This window comes from Odocoileus virginianus, chromosome 5 (genome assembly GCF_023699985.2).
Source record: "Odocoileus virginianus isolate 20LAN1187 ecotype Illinois chromosome 5, Ovbor_1.2, whole genome shotgun sequence".
In the NCBI taxonomy this organism is placed as follows: domain Eukaryota; kingdom Metazoa; phylum Chordata; class Mammalia; order Artiodactyla; family Cervidae; genus Odocoileus; species Odocoileus virginianus.
Window position 1 is genome coordinate 48,999,222 of NC_069678.1, and position 27,760 is coordinate 49,026,981.

The 27,760-nt window shown below is 34.1% G+C and overlaps 1 protein-coding gene across 18 annotated transcripts in view; it reads left to right on the forward strand.

Moving 5' to 3' along the window:
• FUBP1 (far upstream element binding protein 1) overlaps window positions 1-27,698 on the forward strand; it is a 33,720-nt gene extending 6,022 nt beyond the window's left edge. The window contains exons 2-24 of one of the 18 annotated variants that reach the window (XR_002313612.2): window positions 382-472; window positions 1,302-1,364; window positions 2,179-2,217; window positions 3,193-3,232; window positions 3,669-3,721; window positions 3,814-3,885; window positions 4,010-4,067; window positions 5,704-5,866; window positions 5,958-6,056; window positions 6,182-6,283; window positions 6,536-6,638; window positions 6,733-6,833; window positions 7,193-7,334; window positions 7,990-8,150; window positions 10,865-11,016; window positions 11,102-11,181; window positions 14,438-14,575; window positions 16,443-16,517; window positions 22,277-22,336; window positions 22,418-22,563; window positions 25,189-25,235; window positions 26,145-26,281; window positions 27,474-27,698. Coding sequence is in view for 15 of the 18 variants with exons in the window: in XM_020891966.2 (XP_020747625.1) it covers window positions 382-472; window positions 1,302-1,364; window positions 2,179-2,217; window positions 3,193-3,232; window positions 3,669-3,721; window positions 3,814-3,885; window positions 4,010-4,067; window positions 5,704-5,866; window positions 5,958-6,056; window positions 6,182-6,283; window positions 6,536-6,638; window positions 6,733-6,833; window positions 7,193-7,334; window positions 7,990-8,150; window positions 10,865-11,016; window positions 11,102-11,181; window positions 14,438-14,575; window positions 16,443-16,517; window positions 22,277-22,336; window positions 22,418-22,563; window positions 25,189-25,235; window positions 26,145-26,175 (2,016 nt within the window). In the remaining 3 variants the exon portion in view is untranslated. Of the gene's footprint in view, window positions 1-381; window positions 473-1,301; window positions 1,365-2,178; window positions 2,218-3,192; window positions 3,233-3,668; window positions 3,722-3,813; window positions 3,886-4,009; window positions 4,068-5,703; window positions 5,867-5,957; window positions 6,057-6,181; window positions 6,284-6,535; window positions 6,639-6,732; window positions 6,834-7,192; window positions 7,335-7,989; window positions 8,151-10,864; window positions 11,017-11,101; window positions 11,182-14,437; window positions 14,576-16,442; window positions 16,518-22,276; window positions 22,337-22,417; window positions 22,564-22,933; window positions 23,326-24,209 lie in introns of those variants that run through there. The other 17 variants (XR_011487815.1, XR_011487816.1, XM_020891966.2 and 14 more) reach the window with 17 other exon arrangements.
• Window positions 27,699-27,760: the final 62 nt, after the last annotated feature.

The following is a 27,760-nucleotide window of genomic DNA, read 5'->3' on the forward strand; positions in this document are numbered from 1 at the left end:
TTTCACTGACCAGATGTGACTAGCGTTTTACACCTTGTTAGGCAGCATAGCCTTAGCATCTCATAAGCTGTTCACAGCTGTTCTCTGTGCCAACACAGGGTCATGGAGAAGATACAATTAGGAGTCAGGCTTTCCTCAAAGTTGTTTAGTCAGTCTTCTAAAGATTTCTAATTGATTACTTTGGTTTTTATAGAGATATATGAGAAACTTTCAGATGATGATTATTTAACTTTCTGAAGTTATTAATAGTAATAAATTGAATTAATTTGTCTATCAAGTTAATTTTCCTACGTGATAGATATTTAGCATATGTGAGGAAATTTAGTAATGAATAGTTAAAGCTATGATTCTTCCCTTGATGATGTGTTTTTGTTTTTTAAGATTGCAGCAAAAATTGGAGGTGATGCTGGTACGTCACTGAATTCAAATGACTATGGTTATGGGGGACAAAAAAGACCTTTGGAAGATGGAGGTAAGTTATAGCCATAAATATTTTAAATTGTTTTTACAGAGTCTAGTTGAAGTGATTTTCATTGTTTTTCAAGTGTTCTTTTTTTGAAACATTGCTTTTATTATAAGGTTCCTAAAATTATAAGGGTTATATTGGCCTCAGAAGGAGAGGGGGTAAAAAGAGACCTAAACAAGGTAGGTAAAATTTGAGTTAACCAGCCAGCTTTGTCTTAGTAGAAGACATCATTTTTCCTTTTTTAGGATTGTGCCAGATTGATAGTTTGCACAGACAACTTGTTAATATACTGAAGTAAAAGTCTAGGAAACATTTCACTGGTTTTTCTCATCATACATGAATTAATCTGAGATGCTATATTCTCATTACTTTGTTATTTTAGATTTCACTTTAAAGGTTGAAGTTGCTATATAGATTGCTACTTTCGTGTGTTGCAGGTTATACCATTGTTACCTTTTTGTTTGCTTTAGTACCTTGTTTTGTGTTTCAGGTTTAACTCAAAATGTGGCTTAAAACAGTAGATATACAGTGCTTTGTATTTTTTAAAAAAACATAATTGTTGAAGCTTCTGAACTTAGAAGTCTGCACGTATTTTTTATTTTAGATTTGATGTATGAATTTTGATACATTTTCTTTTTGCCCTTTTATTCTTTTTTAAAGGAGGATTCTGAATGAGCTTATAGAATGTATTTGTAGCTTTTGATCAGGAGTACTTGGTTTCCTTTTATTTAAGTGTCTTTCACATTTATAGTGAGGTTTTAATATACAAAAAAAAAAATGAGCTAATGATGCTTCAGATGTTGTATGTAATGTATTCTTTTTATTTTATGTGTAGATGGCTCTTGGACAAGTCCGAGCAGTACAACACACTGGGAGGGAATGCCCTCTCCTTTTAAAGGCAGGAATTTTTATTTATTACCTGTGTTCAGTATGTAAACGTGAAATAAACCAGTGGATTCTTAAATGGACACAAATATTTCTTGGATTATGTGTCTGAATTTTTGCTGCACAACATTCTGATGTTTAATCATTTAAGTTTGAAGGGGGGAGGAGAATGTAGTACTTTGAGCTGTAGGTTGTCTATTCTAAGGAATGCATTGTATTCATGTGTGTAAAGGATGTAGATAAAGATGAAGTCATGTAGTTGTTGAGTTTCTGCTGAAGTTTATGCTGTTTATGCTGTGAAATGTTTGGTTAGGAACAGTAGAACAGTTTAGCTTGAGATTGCCTTGTAATGTGATTTTTTTTTTTTTCTTATTTTGCATAGCTTTGTGTTCATTGTCAGGTACACTCAGCTTTTGATATGTCAAAATTTCACATTTTGATAGGTTCTTTTCCTTCCAATCTTCAGTTCCTACAGTGGGAAGCATCATTAGACTTTAGCATGTGATGTTTTGCTAACTAATGGACTAAATACTTTCTTGTATCATTCTAAAGTGATTGACATACGTTAAGGTCAGTGATTTGATTCAGTAAAAAGAATTTTCTTTTAATGTCTGTGCATCTTTTAAACATGAAGAGCATGAAAGAAGTGTAGTTTTCTTTGTTTCGATTCCTAAGTGTTTGGGCTGAGTTTTGGTGGTTTTGGTTGAAATGATAAACCATACCCTCAGCTATTTCAATAAATGTTTATATTGGTGTTCTTGATTGGGTATGGGGGAGCTGAGTCTTATATTATTGGCAAAAAATTAAAAGACTCTTTAATTTTGCAGATCAGCCAGATGCTAAGAAAGTTGCTCCTCAAAATGACTGTAAGTATTTATTTTAAATTTGCTTAAAAACTAGATTTTAATAACAGGATTTTGTTCCTATGTTTTGTGGTATCTTTGAAGTTACTTGAAGGCCATAAATTTTCTTTTTGAATGAATTTATTGGTAAAAATATACCTTCTATCTTTATAATATTCCAGTTCTGTTATGGCAGTGTGTATAAGATTTGGTTGCTAAATCATTTTATGTATTCAATTTGTTTTATAACTCCCACTTTTTAATTGATGGATAGTTGTTATATTTTCTGTTATGGTCTATCATTGGATATTGAATATAGTTCCCTGTACTGTACAGTAAGAACATGTTGCTTATCCATATATATGTATAGTTTGTATCTAACTAACCTCAATCTCTCACTCCATCCCTCCACCAACAGCCCCCCCCTCCATCAATCACAAGTCTGTTCTCTGCCCATGAGTCTATTTCTATTTCTTAGATAGATTCATTTGTGTCATATTTTAGATTCCACATATAAGTGATATCATGTGGTATTTGTCTTTCTCTTTCTGACTTCACTTGGTATGGTAATATTTAGTTGCATCCATTTTCCTGTGAATGGCAATATTTCATTCTTTTTTATGGCTAATAGTATTTTACTCTGTATATATACCATATCTCCCTTTATCCATTCTTCTGTCAACAGACGGTTAGATTGTTTCCATGTCTTGGCTATTGTGAATTGTGCTGCTGTGAGCATAAGTGTTACAGTTCCATTTCTTAATTGTTGCTTAACAACAGTTGAAAAAGGACATTTTTTAATGCTATTGCTAATAATGTCTGCCCTTTCGCTGAGTCCTTGCCAACTCTGTTGATTTAAGCATTCTGCATAAAATTTTATTCTTTTCAAGATGTTGTCTTATGTCAGGGGAAAATTGTAGAATTGCTTTAAATGATTATATTGTTAAACATCTGTCAATTTAAATAAAATAATTTTTATTTCATTTAATTTTTTGGCAGCTTTTGGAACACAGTTACCACCGATGCATCAGCAGCAAAGGTATAGTAAAATAAAAGCTTTTCAAAGAGTATTTTGCAAGTTTTAGTTGAATTCAATGTGAAATATAACCAAGTTAGTAAGTAGTAAATATACATGTCTGTGTGTGTGAATCCTTTCCCGTGACTCAAATAGGTAATAGTGAATGATCAGTTCTCTTTTTGAGTGAAATACATTTATACTTTGGAAGGATGGGTGGAATTAGCCACTCTTCAGAAAAACTAAAGTGGACTAAAATAACTTAAAATGATAATTCTGAACTGCACCCCATCTGCTTTTTTAGCTACATAGGCCTCATATTTTTACTTTTGAGTATTTTAACTGTTTGCCTACAAACTTAGTTTAAGCTTGTAGAAGCTGTTAGATTTCTATGTTTATTTTTATTTGTAAACAAATTACATTTCTTCGAAGAAAAATGTTAGTTTCTGTCATTTCTTAGCAGGTCTGTAATGACAGAAGAATACAAAGTTCCAGATGGAATGGTTGGATTTAGTAAGTAATCTAATTTTTTTTAAACTTTGAAAAGATATAATCAAAATACGCTTTAAAACCTTTCAGCAAATAATTTTCTTTTTTCTTACTAGTAATTGGCAGAGGAGGTGAACAGATCTCACGCATACAACAGGAATCTGGATGTAAAATACAGATAGCTCCTGGTAATGTTATTCTCTTGCTGTAATTTTCAAAATCACAAGAAAATTAGCATTTTTAAAGTTGTTAGTGAAAATGATGCTGTTATTCTTTTCTTGGCCTAAGATTTTTGTTTCTTTTTACTTGTAGACAGTGGTGGCCTTCCAGAAAGGTCTTGTATGTTAACTGGGACACCTGAGTCTGTCCAGTAAGTATGAAAATCATGTTCTAGTCCTTCCTTCCTGAAGGATATTGTCCCTGCAATTGAACCAACTTTTCTTCTGCATTATTACTTTTCCCCTTTTCTAGAAAATTTCTAAAAGCACAAAAACATGCTTTAAAAATCCCTCTATCTGAACATAAAATCATCTTTGAACCCCACATTTCTATTTTTCAGGTCTCTTTTACCAAAAAACTTAAAAGGTGCTCACTGCTTGAATCTTCAGCTTTGATTTCATTCCCTAAATTCCATATGTATATATTCTGTTGCTTCCTCAGTATACTCTCCACTTGGATGTCTTTTACACATCTCAAAGTTTAGCTTGTTAAAAACAGAATCATTGTTTTTCCACTCCATACGTTTTCTTTTACTTATCTAATTCATCTCATTTCATTGTGTGACAATTATTCTAATACTTTTATCTTTCTTTTATGACTCATTTATCCATAAGCAACTCTTGGTCATTTTACCTTTCAATATTTATTTAGAATTCAGTCTCTTCTTACCACCTTCCATGTCATCTTATTTCTGTCACCATTTGCCTGTGTTACTGCAAGGTGTTTCTGTTTTTTTGTTTGTTTGTTTAGCTTTGTCCAATTATAATACAGACACACCGATCCTTTTAAAATGTGAGTCAATTCATATACTACTTTGTTCAAAACCCTCCAATGCTTTACCATTTACAGTAGAAGTCAGTGTCTTTATCATGGCTCAGGTTCCCTGCCACCTTTCTCACTGAATATTTTGCCATTCTCCCAGCTCACTCTGTTCTAGTAGCCTCTTTTCTGTTTAGCCTCTTCTCTGTTTTTTCAGGACACCAAGCATGTTTCTCATTTGAATCCTTTAGTTCTTCTCCCTGAGATGTTTTCCCCCCAGATGTTTTCATAGTCACTTCTGTACTTCAGGTCTTGGGTTAAATGTCTCCTTATCAGTAAAGTTTTTGTTTATTTTTATTTATTTACTTTTTGATCACTACTATGCGGCTGCCCAGATCTTAGTTGCTTGACCAGAGATTGGACTTATGCCCCACTGCAGTGGAAGTGCAGAGTCCTAGCTACTAGACTGCCAGGGAATTCCTCATTCATCTATTTTACATGAAATAGCATCCCTTCACACACACATATAATCTGTCCTTCTTATTTTGCTTTAATATTCTTTATCGCACTTAACAAATAAGTTATTTAACCTTCTGTTTTTACTTATTTAATAAAGTTAAGCCACATCAGCAAATACCTTGACTATTTATTTCACTGCTGTAACCCCAACCTAGAATACTACCTGGCATATATAGTTGACATATTTAAATTATTTGTTGAATGAACAAATAAATTTTAACATGAGTAACCAAAGTAAAGTTTTACAAATAAATGCATTATTTAATTTTCAGATGAATGAGCTTTATTCTGAGATAACTTTAGAAGTAGGGTATGTCTTCTTGGAAGTTTCATACTGTTCTTAAAAATATTGAAGATTATATACCTGGAAACTTTATTGCATGGTTTCAGTTTTTGATATTGATGATATTTCCTTTGAATTTTTAAAATTTACTTTTAGGCCACCTAAATCTGAATTGGGATGTATGAAATACCTGATTATTTTGTATTGACTATTAATTTGTTAACAGATCAGCAAAACGGTTACTGGACCAGATTGTTGAAAAAGGAAGACCAGCCCCTGGCTTCCATCATGGTGATGGGCCAGGAAATGCGGTTCAAGAAATCATGATTCCAGCTAGCAAAGCAGGATTAGTTATTGGAAAGGGGGGAGAGACTATTAAACAGCTTCAGGTATTACTGTGTAAAATGATTACTTTCTATTTTGAAGCCTGTTTCCTCCTTCTCCCCTTTTGTTAATCCATCTGATTTCTATGATTAACAGGAACGGGCTGGAGTTAAAATGGTTATGATCCAAGATGGACCTCAGAATACTGGTGCTGACAAACCTCTTAGGATTACAGGAGACCCATACAAAGTTCAAGTAAACTTAAGTTTATATTTTACAGAGTGGGGTTTGGGGTGGATGGCAGCGGGCAAAACATGCATGAATAATTACAATGTTTTGAGACACGCTTCCTAAATTGGGTAATTTTTTTTCTACTTCAGCAAGCCAAGGAGATGGTGTTAGAGTTAATTCGTGATCAAGGTGGTTTCAGAGAAGTTCGAAATGAGTATGGGTCAAGAATAGGAGGAAATGAAGGAATAGATGTAAGTAAAGATACCAATTCAGAAATGGTTGAATGCTCGCCCATAAAGAATGTAGGATTTTTCCTGCTTTGTGTTACATAGCCTTCTCTAGCATTGTGTTGTACCACCCCCCCCCCCCCAACTTCTCTACTTAGAATGCAGTGTATTTTGTCTCTTTTTTGACCTCTTCTACATAAACAGTGCCTCTGTGGTTTGAGGCAGATGCATTTCTCAGAAGAGGGCTTTCCTGATACTTGGTTTTCTTTGTATAAGGTCCCCATTCCAAGATTTGCTGTTGGCATCGTAATAGGAAGAAATGGAGAGATGATTAAAAAAATACAAAATGATGCTGGTGTTAGAATTCAGTTTAAGCCAGGTGAGTACTTAGGTTTAATTTTCTAAGCATTGCTGGCAATTTCTTTTGACACATTAATTTAATGTTAATACAATTTGGTTTCATTGTTTTGAAGATGATGGAACAACACCTGATAGAATAGCACAAATAACAGGACCTCCAGACAGATGTCAACATGCTGCAGAAATTATTACAGACCTTCTTCGAAGTGTTCAGGTTTGATAGAATGTTAATATTTTCATTGTTTTCATTTAAAGAATATTTTCCTTCATTAAATGTGGAAGTCCTCCTCCATAGTTTTTAAATCAAAATCTGTTTGATGAAACTTTATTAATTGCTAGAAAGTTTAAATTGCTTTAAGGTACACATCTTGGGGCAGCAGGGCAGCCACATAAGTGCACTAGCTTATTCACCACAGTAAAAAAGAATAAAAGATGGTGGTGGTTTGTTGATTTGGGGGTGGATGGCGTCTCCCAATTTGTCTAAATTTCAGATTGAGGAAAATAGACATGTGATAATTTTATTGTGGAAAGAAGAGTTTCTGACTCTTCTGACTTTGTCTTTGCCCTCTTTAGGCTGGTAATCCTGGTGGACCTGGACCTGGTGGTCGAGGAAGAGGCAGAGGTCAAGGCAACTGGAACATGGGACCACCTGGTGGACTACAGGAATTTAATTTCATTGTCCCCACTGGGAAAACTGGATTAATAATAGGAAAAGGCAATGTATTTAAAACTATTAATGTGTGGTTAATAATTTAACACTTTATCTGATTTTCTGGATGCCATTTCTGTTACTGTTGTAGATGAATAGCAATGATTTTTCTTTGGCTGTATTTTAGTAGGAAAGTGTTCTTAATGCTGATATGGCTGATATGTAACAGCTAAAGCTTAAATGAACGGCCTTATACGCACTTAAATCCAGAGTGGGATTTGAATCACATTGGTTTCTAGAGAAGAGGATCAGCAGTTTAATTATTAGTGTAAAAAACTTTTCTTCTCACCTGGAAAATGGTTTGAGTGTTCTTGTTTACTTTGCTGTTTCCTGACGCATGTTTTTAAATTTTTGAATTTTTAAGTCATTGTGTTAGTTTCTCATTGCTTTATAAAAGCAATTTCTTTGAACCAAGTGTTGATGCTATAATTCATTTCAAGGTTGGGTACAGACATATTAAATTATGTCTTAAAACTTTAAAATTTATGATTGATTATATATTATGTAAGTTAATTTAAAGTGTAGAATAAATGGAAACTCCTAATAGCATATTGGCAGATGGGCTACTGTTCAAAACTTCCTTAATTGTAACCAATTCCTTTTGAATAGCTCCACTTGTATCCTGTGAATCTTTAAAGAAATTACTGTGTTTTGATTTTAGGGGGTGAAACCATAAAAAGCATAAGCCAACAGTCTGGTGCAAGAATAGAACTTCAGAGAAATCCTCCACCTAATGCAGATCCTAATATGAAGTTATTTACAATTCGTGGCACTCCACAGCAAATAGACTATGCTCGGCAACTCATAGAAGAAAAGATTGGTGTGAGTATGCTTTAAACTTCTTGTTGTTAGCACAGGTTCTGTTAGTTAAATAAGACATTAATTCATATGTTCCTGTAAGAAAAATGATAATTTCTACTCTAAAATTATAGATCTGATCATATAATAGATACATAACAATATAGAAAAATTCTTCAGCAGTTAAAAAAAAAATAAAGTTATATAGTTACAGGTATTCAAAATCTTGTACTAGAGTGTGGGTAAATAAGACAAGATGACATTACTTGAGTTATAACATTAGGGTTAGTAGAGGGTTGTGAAAAATACTAAAAGGTATAGATAGTTAACCAGAAGTAACTATTTATTAAGGACTTACTTGGTGACTGTTACTACTTGCTTACTATTTATTAAGGGCAACCTTGGTGAGGCAAAGAAGAATCAGAAGCCTCCCCCCTCATTACAGTAGAACTTTACATTATCCTATTTCTTAGACTGGCTCCAGACAGTCATCTAGGGGAATTTGGAATGTAGACAGCTTGTGTGCTTTACATTTCGACATGTAACATATAGTTGTAGTTCAGAATGTCTGCAGTAGGGCCCTGTGTCTAACTTTAGAAGAATGTTCCAGGTGATCCTGATGCCTATCCAAGTTTGAAAATAATGAGGAAATAGTGCGTTCAGGTCAGTCGCTCAGTTGTGTCCAACTCGTTGCAGCCCAGTGGGCTGCAGCACTCCAGGCCTCCCTGTCCATCACCAATTCCTTGAGTTTACTCAAACTTATGTCCATTGAGTCGGTGATGCCATCCAACCATCTTATCTTCTGTCGTCTCCTCCTCCCGGTTTTAATCTTTCCCAGCATCAGGGTCTTTTCCAGTGAGTCAGTTCTTCCCATCAGGTGGCAAAACTATTAAAGTATTGGAGTTTCAGCTTCAGCATCAGTCCTTCCAATGAATACCCAAGGACTGATCTCCTTCAGGATGGACTGGTTGGATCTCCTTGCAGTCCAAGGGACTCTCAAAAGTCTTCTCCGACACCACAGCTCAAAAGCACCAATTCTTTGGCACTCAGCTTTCTTTATGGTCCAACTCTCACATCCATACATGACTACAGGAAAAACCATAGCCTTGACTAGACGGACCTTTGTTAGCAAAGTGATGTCTCTGCTTTTTAATATGCTGTCTATGTTGGTCATGACTTTTCTTCCAAGGAGCAAGCGTCTTTTAATTTCATGGCTGAAGTCACCATCTGCAGTGGTTTTAGAGCCCCCAAAATACTGCTTTGCTATGGTTATTTTACTGTGAAGAATTAACATTGTGAGGGAGCTTCTTAATTTATTAATAATAATTAGAATATCATAGGAAAATTCTCCTTGATGTTTGCCATGCTCTGAATGAGGTGTTCTCTGTGCTTGGGAAAACAAAAATAGATGTAGAAAAGACACAAAGAATACCTTAAAAATATACACAAATATTCTAAGTTCTCTGATTAGGAGAATAAGTATAATTATTCAAAAACATGAGGAAAATAATTGTTGGACTCAGTAATGGCAAGAATTGATGCCAGAAGAATGATTAGTGCGCCTTGGTTTTGGATTTTGCTATCATTAGCAAAATTAGGATTGCATTTGGATTGATGGACATACAAGACAGGTTGTTCTGGAAAAGCAATTAAGAACATGGACTCCTGAGTCAGGCTATCTGGGTTCAAAATACTCTCAATCATTTATTGACTGCATGATCTTGGAGGAAGATATTTACACTCTTTTTTTGCCTCTCGTTCTTCTGAAAGTGAGGATAATTATACTTACCTTACAGGATTATTGGGATGAAGTGTTTGAAATATGTATGTCTATCACTTAAAAGCATGCCTGGCCTATAAAAATATTGCTACTTTTTTTCCAGTAATCTTTTTTTTTTTACTCTTTGAAAAGAATAAGTTATGGCTAATAGAAGTGAGGGATAATAAAGTCTTGAAGTTTAGTTTTATTGTGAGAAAATTGACAACCAAATAGATTAAGCATTTTTGTCCAAATTGGCACATGGTGAGTACTAACTGTATTTTATTTTAGAGCAGATGAATCTAGTGGTACTTAGAAGTTGGATTATCAAAAAGGAATCAGCTAAGCATTATTAATTATGCTGTAACATGAAATGAATATGAAATAGTCTGTGACTTATTAATTAAAAGGGAATCTTTGTTGTATTTGGAAAATTATGATAAAGGGTAAGGGAGAAAATGAACTTAAATTATTGATTGAAATGGGGTTCAGTGACAGAAGGGCTAGGAGGAGGGCTAGTTTGTTGAAGAAGAACTTGCTAAATATTATTGGTTTATTATTTGTGATTGGTAAAGTATTCAGCCGTTTCACTATGTTGTTAAGATGTTTCTCTGCTTAATGTTAGGAGAGTAGATGTAGAGTTGGTGCAGAGAGAGAAGGGGTAAAGGAAGAACTCGATGTTTGGTAAGCTTCCTTGATAAAGGAAATAGTAAAAGTAAGCATTGTACAAGGAAAGGGGAGTAGTCTGAAAAGAGTAAAAGATAAAGGAAACGTATCAGGTCTTTGCTAATACTGTTAATTTGAATTAATTTTACGTGTCTCACTAATGTGGTAGAGTTAGATATTTTGCAGCATGGATAAGGAATAAGGAAAAACATAAATTTTCGATGGTGGGTAGGTAAAGGGGTAGAAATGAAAGGTTATTTGACCTTTGAAATGTTTAACCTTTATTGTCTTTGTGTTTTTTGTCTTTTTGCAGGGCCCAGTAAATCCTTTAGGGCCACCAGTACCCCATGGGCCCCATGGTGTCCCTGGCCCCCATGGGCCTCCTGGGCCTCCTGGACCAGGAACTCCAATGGGACCATATAACCCTGCACCTTATAATCCAGGACCGCCTGGGCCTGCCCCTCAGTAAGTTTGAGTTTTGCTCTTGGCTTTTCCTCAAAGATTACAGATTGGGTAAATTGTATTTTTAAATTGATTTCTGTCTTTTCAGTGGCCCTCCAGCCCCTTATGCTCCCCAAGGGTGGGGAAATGCATATCCACATTGGCAGCAACAAGCCCCTCCAGATCCAGGTAAAAGATGATTATCATTTGGGTATAATCTGTGTTTTTGCTTTCCACTCCTGTTACATTCATTAAGTGTTCTAGTGTTGATTCTGTATTGTGTGCATTCTCTGTACTTGTTTCACTCCTTTAACAGGAGTGTTACTTCTGGTTCTACTATAGCAAATAAGACTGTTGTGAATATGGTCTGTTTTCATGAGTCTTTCTGCCTCATTTGGCTTTCTCTGTTTCTGAAATGATACAGCAGAATGCTAAAAGCCAAAGCTATAGGAAGAAGTAGTGTGTTAGGTTTTAGAAGCTAGTGCCATCAAATATATCGTCTGTTAATTGTGACATTATCCTTGAAAGAATAATGTATATTTGTTTACAAAATTATGTGAGTCAATTGAAGTGTTTAGTACTTTGGCATTAAACTTATAGATTCTCAAATAAGATATGCAAGTTGTCTATTCTAGTGTTCCTGATATGATAACTTCACATATTAGAGTAAAAGTCAGGCCTGTGTTAAATATCTGCATGGAACTCTTAAAATTTCATTTAGATAAAGATTTTTTCTGTTCAGATCGGGATTTATGCATTTGTTACATTTTATCCTATTCATGAATCTTTTCCTACCCTGTAGTTTTCTTTCCATTATGGTCAAAGAGGGAATTCATTGAAACCAGTCATTTTTATGATCCTTTTTTCTCACCTACTGTGTACTCTTTCACTGGAGTATTTTGCAGGAAGGTACTTAATTAAGGATTCCTTTTCATACTAGTGTATGTATATATATATATATATATAAAATGTATATATATATTTAAAAACAGCTAAATTGATTTGAATAAAATTGTTTTAGTGAACTTTATTAAACATTTCTGGTATTTGAGGGTGGTCCTATATTTAACATACCTTAATTTCATAGGAGGTATGCCTTTTGTAACTCAGTAAAGAATCTACCTGCAATACAGGAGACTTGGGTTCAATCCCTGGGTCAGGAACATCCCTTGGAGAAGGGAGTAGCAACCCAGTCCACTATTCTTACCTGGAGAATTCCATGGACAGAGGAGCCTGGTGGACTACAGTCCATGGGGTCACATAGAGTCAGGCACTACTGAGTGACACACACTTTCTCTTTCACTTTTCATGCTCTTTGGAATGATAAGAGGTATGCTTTTTGGAATACAATGATACAACATGACAGCAAATAACCTCAGCTCTCACACATTCAAGAAGTGTGCTGACGTCTGAGTGTGAGGCAGAAGAGGGTACTTAAAGTGTTAGCAATACTGTGCAATTAATAGAAGGACTTATCAGAAGAAAGGTCAAATATGATTTATTGTATAATAGTCTAAAAGTTAGTCTTTAAAAATGGAAGAACTTTTCTTTCCCTCTTGTAAGCTAAGGCATGGTGTTATTAAGCCGAAGAATCACACCACTGAAGAGACTGAGAAAGTTAAGGGGCAGATTTATATTGGTTAACTTGAATCTGTAGGATTGCACCTATTTGGGTGCTCTGTTCAGGTAAGTAGTAAGATTGAAAGAAATGATGGAAATAAGAAGTGGTCTTTGACCAACACAACATCGTAAAGCACTTATTCTCTCCTCCCCCCCCCCCCAAAAAAAATAATGTAGCTCCTCATCTATACTTTATGCCTAGAAGATTTGATGTCCTTGTATGAGGCCATGCCCTTGAAGTGAGAGTTGCTGATGAAGACCAAATATAACTTTATTTTCTGTTCATTCAAGCTACTGAAAAAAAAGATGGTTTATATGTTTGAATATCTCTGTATAGAAAGTAAAAGCTGATCTTCCTTTGCTTTTTTTAAAAAAGAAATGGTCTCTGTATCACAATCTCATTTTCCCACTTGGAGTAGTGGTGAAGTCACCACTCCTCTAAGAATTGGTATTACTCAGTGTGGCTTTCAGCAGTGCCTTTGGGAAAGAAGTTACTTACCCATTTAGCTAAAAGATAGCATCTAGGATTAGATATTGCTCGTAAAACCAAAATATTTTATTTAAATGAAATTGTGATTTTGTGTTAAATACCCTGGTATTTTAATGTGACCCTGTATTGACAATAAAGTCAGTATTCTCTGAATTAAATCTTCCTATAAAAAACCAGTGGATTATGAAAGATTTGTGTAGTAAGTCCCATAACTTTGACTTCAGAAGGTAAGAGATTTGAATAAGTCCTACTCTTACAACTTACTAATTATGGGATAGCAAGCAAGTTTTGAACTGTTCTGTTTTATCTATAAAATGATGAATGAATATTATATTGAATGAATTTAGTAAGTTCTTGGTATGTATTAGTCATATGTGTAGACTGGTTTTCATATAGATATAGACTGATTAAGGAAATTACCAGGATTTTTCTTGAGGATATAAACTAATAAAGATATAATATCCTATGATACTCCCAAGTGTAAGAGAATCAGTAAGAGGATTTCTTTTTCTGACTGAAAAGTCCCATACCGTTAATGAATCAGTTTTTTATGAAGAATTGAGTGAGGGTCAATCAGGTGCACAGGAAGCGTAACATGCTGAAAGGCCCAGATATGAGCATGATGACTTGAAAAATACAGCCAGTTTACTGTGTTCAGACCTTGAGTATTGGAAACATACTGACAGCAGAGAGAGGCTGGAAAGGAAAGTAGAAGCCAGGCTGTCCAAATATCTTGGTAAAAACATTGAATGATATGCTGTCCTTAAAAGTCTTATTAGTCCTGAAGACACCAGGAAATAAAGAATTTCAAATAGGACAGTGATATCAAATTTATCTTTTAGGATAATCACTTGAATATGATGAGATGAAATATGGCTAATCTCGATTTCTTTTTCCAAGATTTTTTAATTTACTCTTCATTGAAAAAAGATAACGACAGTTCATAGTTACAAAATAATTATTTCTTATGCGGGCTAGTCCCTGTAAATTCTTCATAAGGACTGTTGTGCTTGAGGCAAACCTGGTTTAGGAAAACCACACAGGATGGTTTAAGACAAAGCATTGGATTTGAAACCAAAAGATCTTCATTCCTATCCCAACTCTGCCACAAGCTAGTTTTCTAGGAACTTATCTGAGCCTCAGTTTTCTAAAATAAAAGATAATTATGGCAGTAAAAATAATAGAAGAATTTGGAAGTTTCCACCTTTTTTTTTCACCTTCTATTCTTTAATGTCCAGTTAACTTGGAGTTCTGTTTATTTGTTAGAGAGGGGTATGTGTGTGATTAATTGATTATGGATTTTAGATGCAAATGCATAACTTTTGTTTATTCTAGCTAAAACAGGAACGGATCCAAATTCAGCAGCCTGGGCTGCTTATTATGCTCACTATTATCAGCAACAAGCACAGCCACCACCTGCAGCTCCTGCTGGTGCACCAACTACAACTCAGACCAATGGACAAGGTAACTATGGTAACTAGAGAATTTTATTTTTTATATATATGAAGTATATCAGTGTATAATACCCCCATATTTATAACACTCAGTTAATAGCTTAAGTAAGTAGCCTTCGCTTTTTTAAAAACAAGTTACTTTGAGATAACTGGTAAACCAATAAAAGTTGTAAGAACATTACAAAGAATACCCAGATAACCTAGCTGTTAAATGTGTATATCCCCCCCCCATTTGTTCCATCACCCTATCTTATGTGTCCATATCTATTGTCATTAGTCTTTTTCAGAATCATTAAGACCAAAGTGTAGACTTAATGGCCCATTACCCTTAAGTACTCCTTTCTGTGTTTCTCAAAAAATATATAGCCATCACACAGCATTCAGAATCAGTTAATCAACACTGATATATTTTACTATCCCAAGGCATAGCCCTTACTCCATTTCACCAGTTGTTCCTACAGTTTCTCACCAATCGAAAATAAAAAATAATTCCTATCTTTTTCTTTCAAAAGAGTACAGACCTTTTGTGATGGGTCAACCATAGGTCCCTTCAACCTTTTCTCATGAAGATGAGGTCATGATCATGTTTCCTGCTTACATACAATATGGCAAGAACAGCACAAAAAAATGAATGAGGTCTGCCAAGGTTCTATAAAATCACCATTTTTCTCTTTGAAATTAATATTGTCAGAAGAGTTATACTGTGATTATACCACTGTTCTATTCTTTTTGGCAGGACAAGTGGGATAATTTTATTGTTTTCCTTAAAGACACAGTAGAAGTTTTACAATTCAGTTTGATTAGATGTGATTTATAATTTTAACTTTTTTAAAAACAAATGAGAACAGAAATAAAGAACTAGTACAAATTATAAAACTATTAGAGCAAAGAGAAATTACCTTTCTGATCAAAACATAACACCACAGCTAAACTTTCTAAGATTTCTCAACTAAACTTAGGATTCTGTTCCTCATTGAAGGCCTTAGCGTTGGTTGATACTGCCTACCTAATTTCAATTACAAATATGATAATTTTTTTCTACATTTATTAGGTGGTATTTTACTATATTTACTATAAGAAAGAGCTTTCCTTTTTTTTCTGTTTATTTCTTTATGTCAGTGTGGATTTAGTAGGTTATATTTTAAACTTAGCCAGATTGCCCTAGGATTGGCCAGTCGGGAGCACCTTCAAGATGGCTCCTGTATTCTTTTGACATGCCTGTCATTTCTTTAAGCACTTTCCTGCTTTCTTGCACAATAAGATGCTTACTTTGTGCTTTTGGAGCTTCAGCCCTTGAATTAACCATTTTTCCAAGGAGCCTTGATTTTTTTTTAGTGGATGATGATATTTAGAAGCTAAATAGTTGTGTTCGTTGTCACTGAGGTGTTAACGCAACTAGCTCCATTCAGTGTGCAGAACTAGGAAATGAATTTACATGCATGCATACCTACATACATATAAAAATACATAAATATCCATATGTGTATATGTTTTTTAAACTATACATTCATATAACCTGCAATTCTATTCTAAGACTTGAAAGTTTTTTCCTAGCTTTTCTGTTTTCCATGCTTATACATGGTGAAAGACCTGGTATCTTCAGTGTGTTTTCTTATTTGACCAATGAATTTACTTACATGCTCAGTATAACTACTCTTCTAGGTAAATAGACCATCTCTCTGCCCACTATCTCTGTTCCCCCAGAATCCTGGGTGGGTCTTTGGCACCAGCAAGGATGCCACTACCACACAGCATTTCCCTCCCCTCAGTCCCCGTGACAGACTATTCCCAACTCCCCTCACACATAGACAAAAATAACCCCAGGAGGGCCAAAATTGCTTTCTAAAAATCTTAATCATAATTTTTTTATGTTTTTCCTGAATAAGGAGATCAGCAGAATCCAGCTCCAGCTGGACAGGTTGATTATACCAAGGCTTGGGAAGAGTACTACAAGAAAATGGGTATGTTCTACATTTCATTTTTTATGCGTTTTATTAAATTTAAATATTCGGTAAATACCACACTAAAAGGTTAAAGGTTTTTATAAAAAGCATGTTTTTTCCATGGTTTTAGTACCTTGGATTTCTTTCATTCAATAATTTAAAATCTTGATGTGTAGAAGGATACATTCCAAAATCACTGAACTCTCTCAAGTATCATGGTCATTACAAATCATTGTTTAAATTGTGGTTAAGAAATTTTTTTATTTCTAAACACATTTATCAGCCACTTACTAATTGGAACTAAAATATAGAGCACCAAGCAAAAATTGGTTGTGTGCAATGTTATTTTTTGCTGCAAAATAAACAGATACAGAAGTAACCTACAGTGATAAAGGAAGTTAATTAAATAACATTTGCATATATGAAAAAGGAAACAGTCACCTAGAATTGCTGTCTTCATTCAATAAACATAGAATGTGTATTACATGCTAAGCATAGAAATAGATGCTGAGAATGTGATTGTGGGCGTAACACCTAGGAGTCCTACCCTTCTGGTTATTATATTCTAATGGAGAGTACAGTTGTTAATAAAAGTACTTTGCAAATACACTATTGCAAACTCCTGTGAGTGAAAAGAACTATACGGTGGTTCCCGCCCCCCATACCCATGGGGGGATATGTTCTAAGCCCTTCCCTGCATGGATTCCTGAAAGTGCAGATCGTCCTGAGCTCTATATATGTACTATGCTTTTTTCCTGTTACAAGGTTTATTAATTAGGCACAGTAAGAGAGTAACAACATTAATAAAATAGAACAATTATATTGAAGGAAAGTGTGCATGAATGACCTCTCTCAAAATTACCTTGTCCAAATTTAATGCCTTTTCCATCTTAACCAACCATATGTCACACACTGTAGCCGTAACTTGGATTTTGAGGAGTGACAGCAAAACTTCGATGAATTTTTTTCTGCCACAGTTTAATAGATTTGTTCTTCCTGTAGATCTTAGCGACCTCAGCATACAATTTTTTTCTTATTAAATAGATAGCTTTTTACCTTTTCACTTAAAGGAAAAGCCTTCTTTTTGGCATATCCTAGTTGCCAGCATCACTCCTCTTGCACTTTAGGGCCATTATTAAGTAAAACAAAGGTTACTTGGACACACAAGCACAGCAATACCAGGACAGTCAATATAAACAAGATGGCTACTGAGTGACTAATGAGTGGGATATGCTAGGTAAAGGGACAGCATGAGATTCTATCCTGCTATTCAGGATGATGTGCGGTCTAAAACTTCATGAATTGTTTATTTAATATTTTCAGGTCACAGTTGACCTTAGGTCACTTCACTGCAGAAAACAAAACCATGGGTAGGGGTGGTGGGGGGCTACTGACACATGTACAGTACATATGTCCATGTACAGTACATGTATGCATGTACACATGTACAGATTGGGAAACAAGTCACACAACTACAGAGTGGTGGAACCAGACTTTGGAACTCTTAAGAAGGCCCAAGTTCTGAACCTGTCTCCTGAGTTTGCATTTTTCAGGGACCATTTCAAATCCGATGATGTATTTCTGGATAGATCAGGCTGTTTCTCGGGTACTTATTCTCTTAGTCATTTAAAATTAAATGACAGACAAGCTAATCATACAAACTTGCCCATTCTGCACTGATATTGAAAGTATCTATTGGTGATAGGTTTATCATAAGATAACAGTCTACTTGTGATTGATTCTCAGTGTAAATTTCAGGATTATTTGCCAAAGAATGTTTGCCATTTTTCACAGAAAAAAATTTCCAGAATGGTGATTCTATTAATCTTTATGTCAAAGTACATATAACTGGTGATAAGAATGTTTTGTTTTTGTGGGCCAGCTTGACCCAGCTTATCTCAGGCAGACCTACAACAACTGAAATTCTGTGAAAAGAAATTTTAAAAATATTTTAAGGCAGAATACTGTAATTAGGGTGATCACACAATTTATTGCCCAAATTGGGATACTGTTGAGAAAAACTGGGAATGCTGTTAGTAAATCGTTCCTTAACAACATAGTGGTCATGACCTGTGGTCACTCTAGCTTTTATGAAGTAGCGTGATTATTAAAGGTTAAAGAGTTGTATTTTCACAATGGGCAGTATGCTTTATATGATCCCTACATTAATATTGAAATGGGGTAAAAACAAACCTTGTTGGTAGACTTAGGTATTTAATAAATTCACGTTTTACTCACCCAAAATGTGTTGTATAATCTGCCAGGTCTAACCATTCAAATCTTTATTTTTAAGGGTAGACATTTCACTTTGTCTTTTTAAAAGTTGTGTTCTTTTCCCTGCTGACTGCTGTATAAAACTGTAATTATAGAGGTAGTCTGCTTGTCTGTCTTGAAACCTTTGTGGGAAAAGGTGGTATAGAAATAACTTAAAACACTATGTTTGACTGAAGATCCTCCTTAACCCTTGCTTCTTTTCACTTGTTATTTTTCTGTAGCACTGCAAGTATAAGCTGTTAATTTTATGAGCAAAGTGAACTGGTTGAATGATTCCCCTTAAATGTAAATCTTAAATAATGTTAGGTGATCTTTAATGATAGCTGCTGCTGTTGCTGCTGCTAAGTCGCTTCAGTCATGTCCGACTGTGCGACCCCATAGATGGCAGCCCACCAGGCTCCTCTGTCCCTGGGATTCTCCAGGCAAGAACACTGGAGTGGATTGCCATTTCCTTCTCCAATGCATGAATGCATGCTAAGGCGCTTCAGTCGTGTCCAACTCTGTGCGACCCCATGGACAGCAGCCCACCAGGCTCCTCTGTCCACGGGATTCTCTTGGCAAGAATACTGGAGTGGGTTGCCATCTCCTTCTCCCTTAATGATAGCTACAAGATCTATTTTTCCTGTGTAAGTTTTCTTTTGTTTTGGATTTTATATATATATATATGATTGATTACTTAACCACTTTGATATTTTCTAAGTGCATTGCTTGTACTTAAGACCTTCTTAGGATAGCTACAAATAAGAGACCTTAAGGATAAAACTAATCAGTTTAATCTTTGATGTTTTTAAATGAGAGGGAAAGAAAAGAGTACTAGAATACCAGAGAGAGACAATGATCTTTATCTCCAAATCAACTCCTTTATTTGTAGAGATTTTTACTCTTCCAAGTGGCAGAGGTGGGATTTCCTAGGACTCTGGATGTCCTGATTTCCATCCAGTACCCTTGTCACCATACTAGGAGAACTGTCCCAGACATTGAAGCCTTTTCAGCTTTTTCTGTTAAGAAAATTCTTGAAGGTTAATGAAAGAAACTGAGAAATTCATATTGCTGCCATATAAGGAATGATAGTAATCTGGATGTGTGCGCTTTTGAAGCTAGAACGAAAGAAAACTTTTCTAAGAAGTAAACTCCCTAAAGAGAAACAGGGCTTCAAAATAGAGATATAGGAAGTTTCTATTTGAAAGAGAGTCAGTGATGACATTTTGGGATAAGTTTGACTTCAGGGAGGCCCTTTCAATGTTAAGCTCTGATATGGTGAACTCTGAACCCTTATATGATACCTTAAGCCTTTAAAAGAGCCAGGAGAGAGTGGTTGTGGGAAAGATAAAGGTGTCTGAGGATGGAATCTATTCACGCAGAACCGTCTCTTAGGCTGTAATGGAGTGTTGCATGTGAACTCTAGGGTGGTAAGTCTTATCTCTGGAATGAAATGAAATTAAGACTTCATACAATGTCAAGTTACATGTAAATGTTAAGTAATGTTCTACTGAAGTATAAACTAAACTGTCCCAGTTCAAAACAGTTTTTGAACTGAGGAAAAGAATAAAGGGAACAAGTTAAGTACATGCCTTTCCAAAGGGCAAGAGGCTAGAGGAAGAGCCAAAACATAAACAGGTTAGATGGGAAAAGTTCTTTCCCTACTTTGCAGCTGAGCAAAAACAATCGCATTTGCTCTTCATATAGGAGTGGAATGAGTTTTTCTATGGATGCTTTCAAGATTGGAGTGTCAGATGTTGATGACTTAACCACGTATTTATGTTCCTTGGAGTTTTAATGTGTTTACTTTCAGGTTTCCACAGGAATATTTGAGTTGGAGGGTGCTTTTTCATTGAACATTTGAGTTTGATATTTTCTTGATATGTCTCCATGATACTGTAGTTTTTTCTACTCTAAAAATGAGTATCTTTGAATGAGGTTTAGTTCCATTTTTAAACCTGAAGTGGACGTTGTTGTTGCCTTAAATAAATTTGGCCTCAAAAAATTTGTGTGGTTTTTTTATTCTTAGTACCAGGATATTTGGCAGTTGTCTAAATACTGAGACTGATTTTAGATTTACTTGAATTGTGTCTCATAAAATAAAAATATTGAATTCATTTCCTAAAAAGTGTGGAAAACGAAAGTGTGATAATTTTGTTGAGAGAATATAGGATTTCTCTGCTGCTACCTGTATAAGTAGGGGGAGTTTCTTATGTTTTTTAAGTCATACATCTTCAATTTTTATTTCCTCAGTTGCTTTTATTCTTTAACCAGTTTTGTGATGGTGATAGACTATTTTCTAAAACTGCCTTGTTGGCACATCTAACAAACATAAAACGGCTTTCTCTGAGTAGTTTTTGTGTGGCTGTCATAACTTCATAAAGCCAAATGAATTACAAACTAAATAAAATTCTGTTCAAATAAAGGACTTAAGTAGGAAGAATTAGGTTCTCTTTCTCTCCAACTTTTGTTTTTTTTAATACCTTCAGAAAATTGGAAAACCAGTACAGCAAACACCCATATGTATGTTTTCTGTCCAGATTCACCATTTTCAAAAAGCTTGTCATGTGTACTTTGTGTGTATATATACTTGTTTTGGTGCCCGAGCCATTTCAAAGTAAGTTGCAAGCTATTGCTCTAAATAAATTTTTAATAATATTTAAGTTTCCCTGGTTGTCAGAAACAATGCCTTGTAGCTACTTGTGTGTGAGAGGTGGGGTTGTCATTATGTTTTTGTTTTTTTTTTATGCAGAGCCCATTCAAGTTTCATGCATTACATTTGATTATGTCTCAGTCTCTTAATTCAGGAAAGTCACCTAGAAAAAAGACCTCTTTGAAAGCTGTTGAGCTTTGTTTTATTGATTTTATTGCTTAGAACCTCTTCAATAGTGATTATTATGTCCTGCATCAGGTTATTTTTAATAAAATTGTTATCATTTGAGCACAGCATATTAAAAGTAAATATCTTATTAATTAAAAGATATCTTGAAGATTAGTGTTATACATAGTTTATAGGTTACTAATCTGGAAACAACAAATCTTGGCCAGATCTTAAAATAATAGCTTTTAACTGGGTTTTTGTTTCTCAAGAAATATTCTTTCTCTTCACTGAAGATTTTCATTTTATTTTAAAACTTGTAGTGTAACAAATCCGAATGGAGAAAAAAACTACAAAAAATAGTGGTCCATTCATTCCCCCCAACATAACCATTGGGGAACCGTGGACTGCATGTTTCTGACTCAATTTAGAATATGAATAGTTCATAAAAACTATAACTGAATCAAGAAACTATGTAGATAGTTTTGTTTTTTATTAAAGAGTAATGCTAAAGAACTGAAAGTTATGATAGTATGGCAAAAAGAAACTAAAGAGTATTTTGATTTTTTAATTATAGAGTAGTTTTTGACACTAAGGAATATTAAAAATAGAACAGGAGCAATTCTGACCCTCTGTGCTTTTGTCTTTATAACCTGTACTAACAGTGGATATAATTTTGTATTAAAATTTAGGGGGTTTTTTTTAGGTCAACAAGGGCAGACACAAGATTATTCAAAGGCTTGGGAGGAATATTACAAGAAGCAAGGTATTGTTTTTATTAGAAATGAGATTCTTTGGGGCTTTTAATTGTGGTTACAGCAACAAAGTTGTTCTGTTTTCTCAAAAGGTCAAGCAGTTCCTGCTCCTACTGGTGCTCCACCAGGTGGTCAGCCAGATTATAGTGCAGCCTGGGCTGAGTACTATAGACAGCAAGCAGCCTACTATGCCCAGACAAGTCCCCAGGGAATGCCGCAGCATCCTCCAGCACCTCAGGTATAAGAAACTTGCTCATGTGTTGATTTCAACTTCAGTCATGTTCTATGCATGTTTACTTTTGTCTGGGATTCTGTTTGCCTTTTAAATTTTTATCTGGCAAAACTATAAATGAAGTACTGTGGTATATTGTTTGGGTTTTTTGTTTGTTTTTTATATTGTTTCTGGCATCTGAGTGCTGAATATTTCTATAATGCCTTTGATTTTAAAAATAAACTTTTTTCCCCCAGGGATTTGCAAATCATGCAAGAAGCCACCACCATTTATATTAACCAGTTTTTCTTTCTTAGAGGATTCACTCCTGAGTTAGCTCCATTTAAAGGATTTTCTTTAACTTTTTGTGTATTTCTTATGTATCTCTTCTGCACAGGGCCAATAATAAGAAGTGGACAATACAGTATTTGCTTCATTGTGTGGGGGAAAAAAACCTTTGTTAAATATATGGATGCAGACGGCTTGATGAAGATCTTAATTTTGTTTTTGGTTTAAATAGTGTTTTTCCTTTCTTTCTTCCTTTCTTTCTTTTTTCTTTTTTTTGAAAATGTACAAAATATCTATCACTACTGATAGGAGGTTAATATTTCTGTGTAGAAATGAAAATTGGTTTGTTTTTAGTATTTAGTGTAGATGTACACATTCCAGCAAATGTATTTGCAACTATTATGTGGTTAATGCTTTGTGATATAAATGTACTTTTTTCAATGTATACTTTCACTTTTAAAATGCCTGTTTTGTGCTTTACAATAAATGATATGAAACCTCCTGTGTCGGTAAGTTGGATATGTGGGTATTTAAAGAATTCATAATTTCTTAGTAATGATAAATTAAGATACATATACACAAATATATAAGCTTTCCCCATGAAATATTAATTTGAGTTTTTAAACACTGGCATGTTTTCTTCCCCCTTGCAGTATAGTAGTAGATTGGAGGATCTTTTCCATTTATTGTATTTGGCTGTTTTCAGCACAAGTAATCCTGATATCTTCATTTTTTTTCCTTCTGTTTGATTAAAAACTGCATGTGTGTACAATGATCTTTTGGCATACTTCCATTGCATTAACAGTGAAATTTCCTTTTATACATGACCACTGTTTCAGACCTGTACTGCTGCTATAACAGTTAACCTTTCTGTTTTTAATTTGATAATTACTTGATTTCCAAGACTGTTTCAGCATAACTAATTTTAAACAGTTTTCAGATAGTAAATATGAGTAGTCTATAATAAGAACAGTTTTTTTTTTTTCCATGTAAAGGAGCTTTTGCAAGGTATGCAATATTAGTGTGTTTCTTTCTAATGTAGGGTAGAAAAAGTGAATAGTATGCAAAAAGTATAGCTACAGTGCATCTGCCATTGAAACATTATTGCGGTATGAAAATGTTTGAGCTATTTTTTTCTTTTTTCTTTTTTTTTCCTTTTTGCAGTATAGATAAGCTTCGTTTTGTAAATGCACAAGTCCAATCATTGAATCAACTTAATTTTTTTATGTACTTGAAATCATTTTATTACTCTATAACACTCATGCTGAAGTTCTGATATTTTGTTGAAATCCATTGTTTTACTCTTTGCATATTTGTTGGCTCTTTGCATATTAATATATTAGACTACATGCAAATACAGTCTGTCTTGCCATTGTCTGTTGAAGTGCAGGTTTGATCCAGCCAGTATAGAACTAGCTCTGTAGGGGTGAGGAGGACTGTGCTGTGTATCATCCTTGATTGTGTTCCTTCAAGGAGCATTGCACTGTAAGTACATCAGAATGACAAATTGATGAACTGCAACAGTATCTTTTTGTCAATGTTCCACATAATGCAAATGCCGTACTTTGTTTGAATATTATGTTGGAATACAGTGCTTATATCTTGGAAACCATAACTGCTTCTTAATTTAACATAGAATATTCATAGATCTGTATTTTTTTTAAGTGAGCTTAATGGGTAAGTATTTTTGATATGCTTTAGCTATAGCTAAAGAAAACTCATCATTAACAAAGTTGAATAGTATTACTCATTGGTGCTCCTAAAATATATTGCTTTTCAATGTAAAATAATGCATATCTTATATATTAATTTGAAAGACTTGAAATGTATCAGACAGGGTGGTTTTCAGTTTGCAAATATTAAGCAATGTAGTGGTTTTAATACCATTTCCTAAATAGATATACTAGTTCTTTCATTGGTAGGGGAGCACCATTTGTTGTTCTGAATATGCTATAAAAGGAAGATGTACAGGACATAAATGTTGAGATTATTTATAGGGTAGAAAATAGCGGTACAGTTCATTGTAGATATTTTGAAATGTTTTTGACTATCTTATAGAACCTAGAGTGACTTTTCCCTTGCCCTTATTTAGATATGGATATGTAGTTCTAGTTTGAAGTTTTAATAGTTAAGGAGTTATCTGTTTAAGAGTAGGGTATTGATGTGAACAGTTTCACTATTTTGCATGATACTGTTTTATAGATGACCTTTTAGGAAAGTGGTGCATTTATTAATTAAACTGAAGAGAGAGTTTTCAGTTGGATTCAGTATCATAACTCACAAATTGGAGGCTGTTGATTTTGATTCATTTAAGGTTTAAAATCTTTATTAATTGCAAACAGTGCAATTATTTATACTTCACAGTGCCTTCCCAGACCTTCCACCTTAGGTTCTGCTGCAAAAAGCAACAGGTAAGCACAACCTAAGGACATATATAAATAAATATTTCAGTACATTAATGTTGTCCCTGTGAGGTTTTTGTGGTTGTGTATTCAAAAGCAATCTGCTACTGCTTCCCCAAAATGTATTTTGTTATTTATGCTACCATTTCAGTGGAAAGTCTGTAAGTTGTTCAAACAACTGTTTACTTTTCTAGGTGATGTTTTTATTTTGATTTTTCTTTTTATTAAAAAAAATGATGAGTAGATTGCTGCTGTAATTAAACTACATCCAAACTTTTTATAATCTTTTCCCTAATATAGAAAAATTGTTAGAATTTTAAAAGGAAAGTTACATAGTTTTCAAGATTTAGGAGATCATTTGGTCAGAAACTTCAACAGCCTTCACAGTCTGTTAATGATTGACAAGACATTTTCTTTGCCCTCCAAAGCTATGGAGTCTTTACTTTTTTTCTTGTTCTTGAACTATAGCAATTCAGTAAGGACGTTATGGGTCAGAGTTTTATTATGACATTTTTTTCTTAAGACAACTGAGTTGTCTTATCCTAACTCTTTATTTATATACACCGAAAGAAATACTGGCAGTATGTTTGATAAAAGGCATGTGCATCAGTGAAATGTTAACTGTATAGCAAATAACCTTTCATAATCTGTATAGCAACCAATATTTTTCTGATTTATAATACTTTTAATAACTTGACGCTGCATTTATTTTATTTTTTTGCCAGTTTTAAATGTTTGTGTGTTCTTATAGATAATATTAACTGGTAAATATTTTGAGTTAAGATGAATGTATTAAAGCAGCATCATATCAGTTTTGTTTATTCGATTTCTAAAATGTGCTGATCCTTTTAAAACTCCTGCTTATCTTTGCAACAAAGAAAAATATTCAAAAAATACTGCCTTCATTTTCACACACAGTGCTGAAGATGCTGCAAGCACCAAATCATAGCTCATAAAATCAGGTCCTGAGATAGTTACCCATAAAGAGGAATCCTTTGAGTGTATGCCATTGGTGAGCCGATGAGCATGGACCATAGAAGGGCTCAATGTAGAAGGTAAAATTGGCAAATCGTAACTGAGAAAAATGAAATGTTTTCCCATACGTAATATATGATACAGGGTGTACTGTACCTGCTTTTGATCACTTTTCATTTTAAAGTGCTATTCACTTGATCTTAAATGTTCCATGAAATGTTAAATTTTGAAAGTTATATAGTTATTGCACCACATTTATGTGTGTGTATATGTGTTTTAATAGTCAATGTTAAAATTGATAATATAAAGGAGCTCTTTGAACCTTAAGAGCCTGTCAAGTTTTGCTTAGTTGTAGTTTGCATTTTTATAAAAGAAAATACATATGAATGCTAATAGATATTGGGGCATTGTTTCTATCTCATGAGAATTTTTTTATTCATTAGCATAAGCCTTCATTGATACTGCAGGCATTTTTTTAATGGCGCTAATCTTAACCTTGAAATAAATGGAAAGCAGAAAAGGTGAGCCAGTTGATTTGAATGCAGTGGTGTTAGGAGTGGTAGAGACAATGTTTGGCTTGAAATTGACTTATTTAGCACTTAAACTTGACAATATGTTTTTGTTTTTAAGATTTCATAGTGTGGTGATAATTAGAATTCTTATAGTTTGATGTTTCTCTTAGAAATGGGAAGTGAACTTTTATTTTTAATAAATGAAAATGATTTTAATACTAAAATTAGTCATTTAATACTAGTTGTTTATGAGCATTGTAAAATATATTCTTAGACAAATACCTGAGTAGTTAATTTACAGGAGTGGGTTTGTGTAGGGGTAAACAATACCTTAAGAGGAAGATAGGAATATATTCAGAAGTGATAATGTTTGTTTGAATACTCTTGCCAGGAGAACCACTTCTACCTGCAAAGTTATGTTCTTTAGAATAAGGTTGTAGAAATTACTAGTTAATAAAGATGTCTTTTTATTTTCTGAAAATTCTGCCTCACTTTAAAATGTATTTTAACAATACCTAAAGATAATTTTGACTCTGAAAATAACCTTATTTTTTGTTTAGTCACGTGAGTTTTCTTGCCACAGTATAAACTTCTGAGGGATTTTTTTAAATTGGTGCTTTTAAGAAAGCAAATAAGTCCCAGGATTTTATTTTCTTCGGTGATACCCCTTATAGGAACTCATAAATGTATTTGCACATATATATATTTTTTCTTATGCATGCTCAATGCATTTTCGTCCTGAGAAAAGTGTTCTCTACAGAAACTACCCGTGTAAAAAGAAGATTGGCTTAAAATGGCTACTGTGATGGGATCAGTGTCTTAGGGAGATGCAGCTTGGACTTGAGGTAAATTGAATACTTTACAAACTGTGGTTTAGTTTGTTTTAATACCATTGTATGTAAAGGGGTATATGATTGCTGTAATTTTGTATTGATTATGGTTTCCTCAATAAAAAAAATAAATGTACATTGGTGAATATTATAAAGGAGTGTTTGTCTCTTTTCTTAAATACAGAAGTGACTTTATTATGGATTTACATTGTAAAAT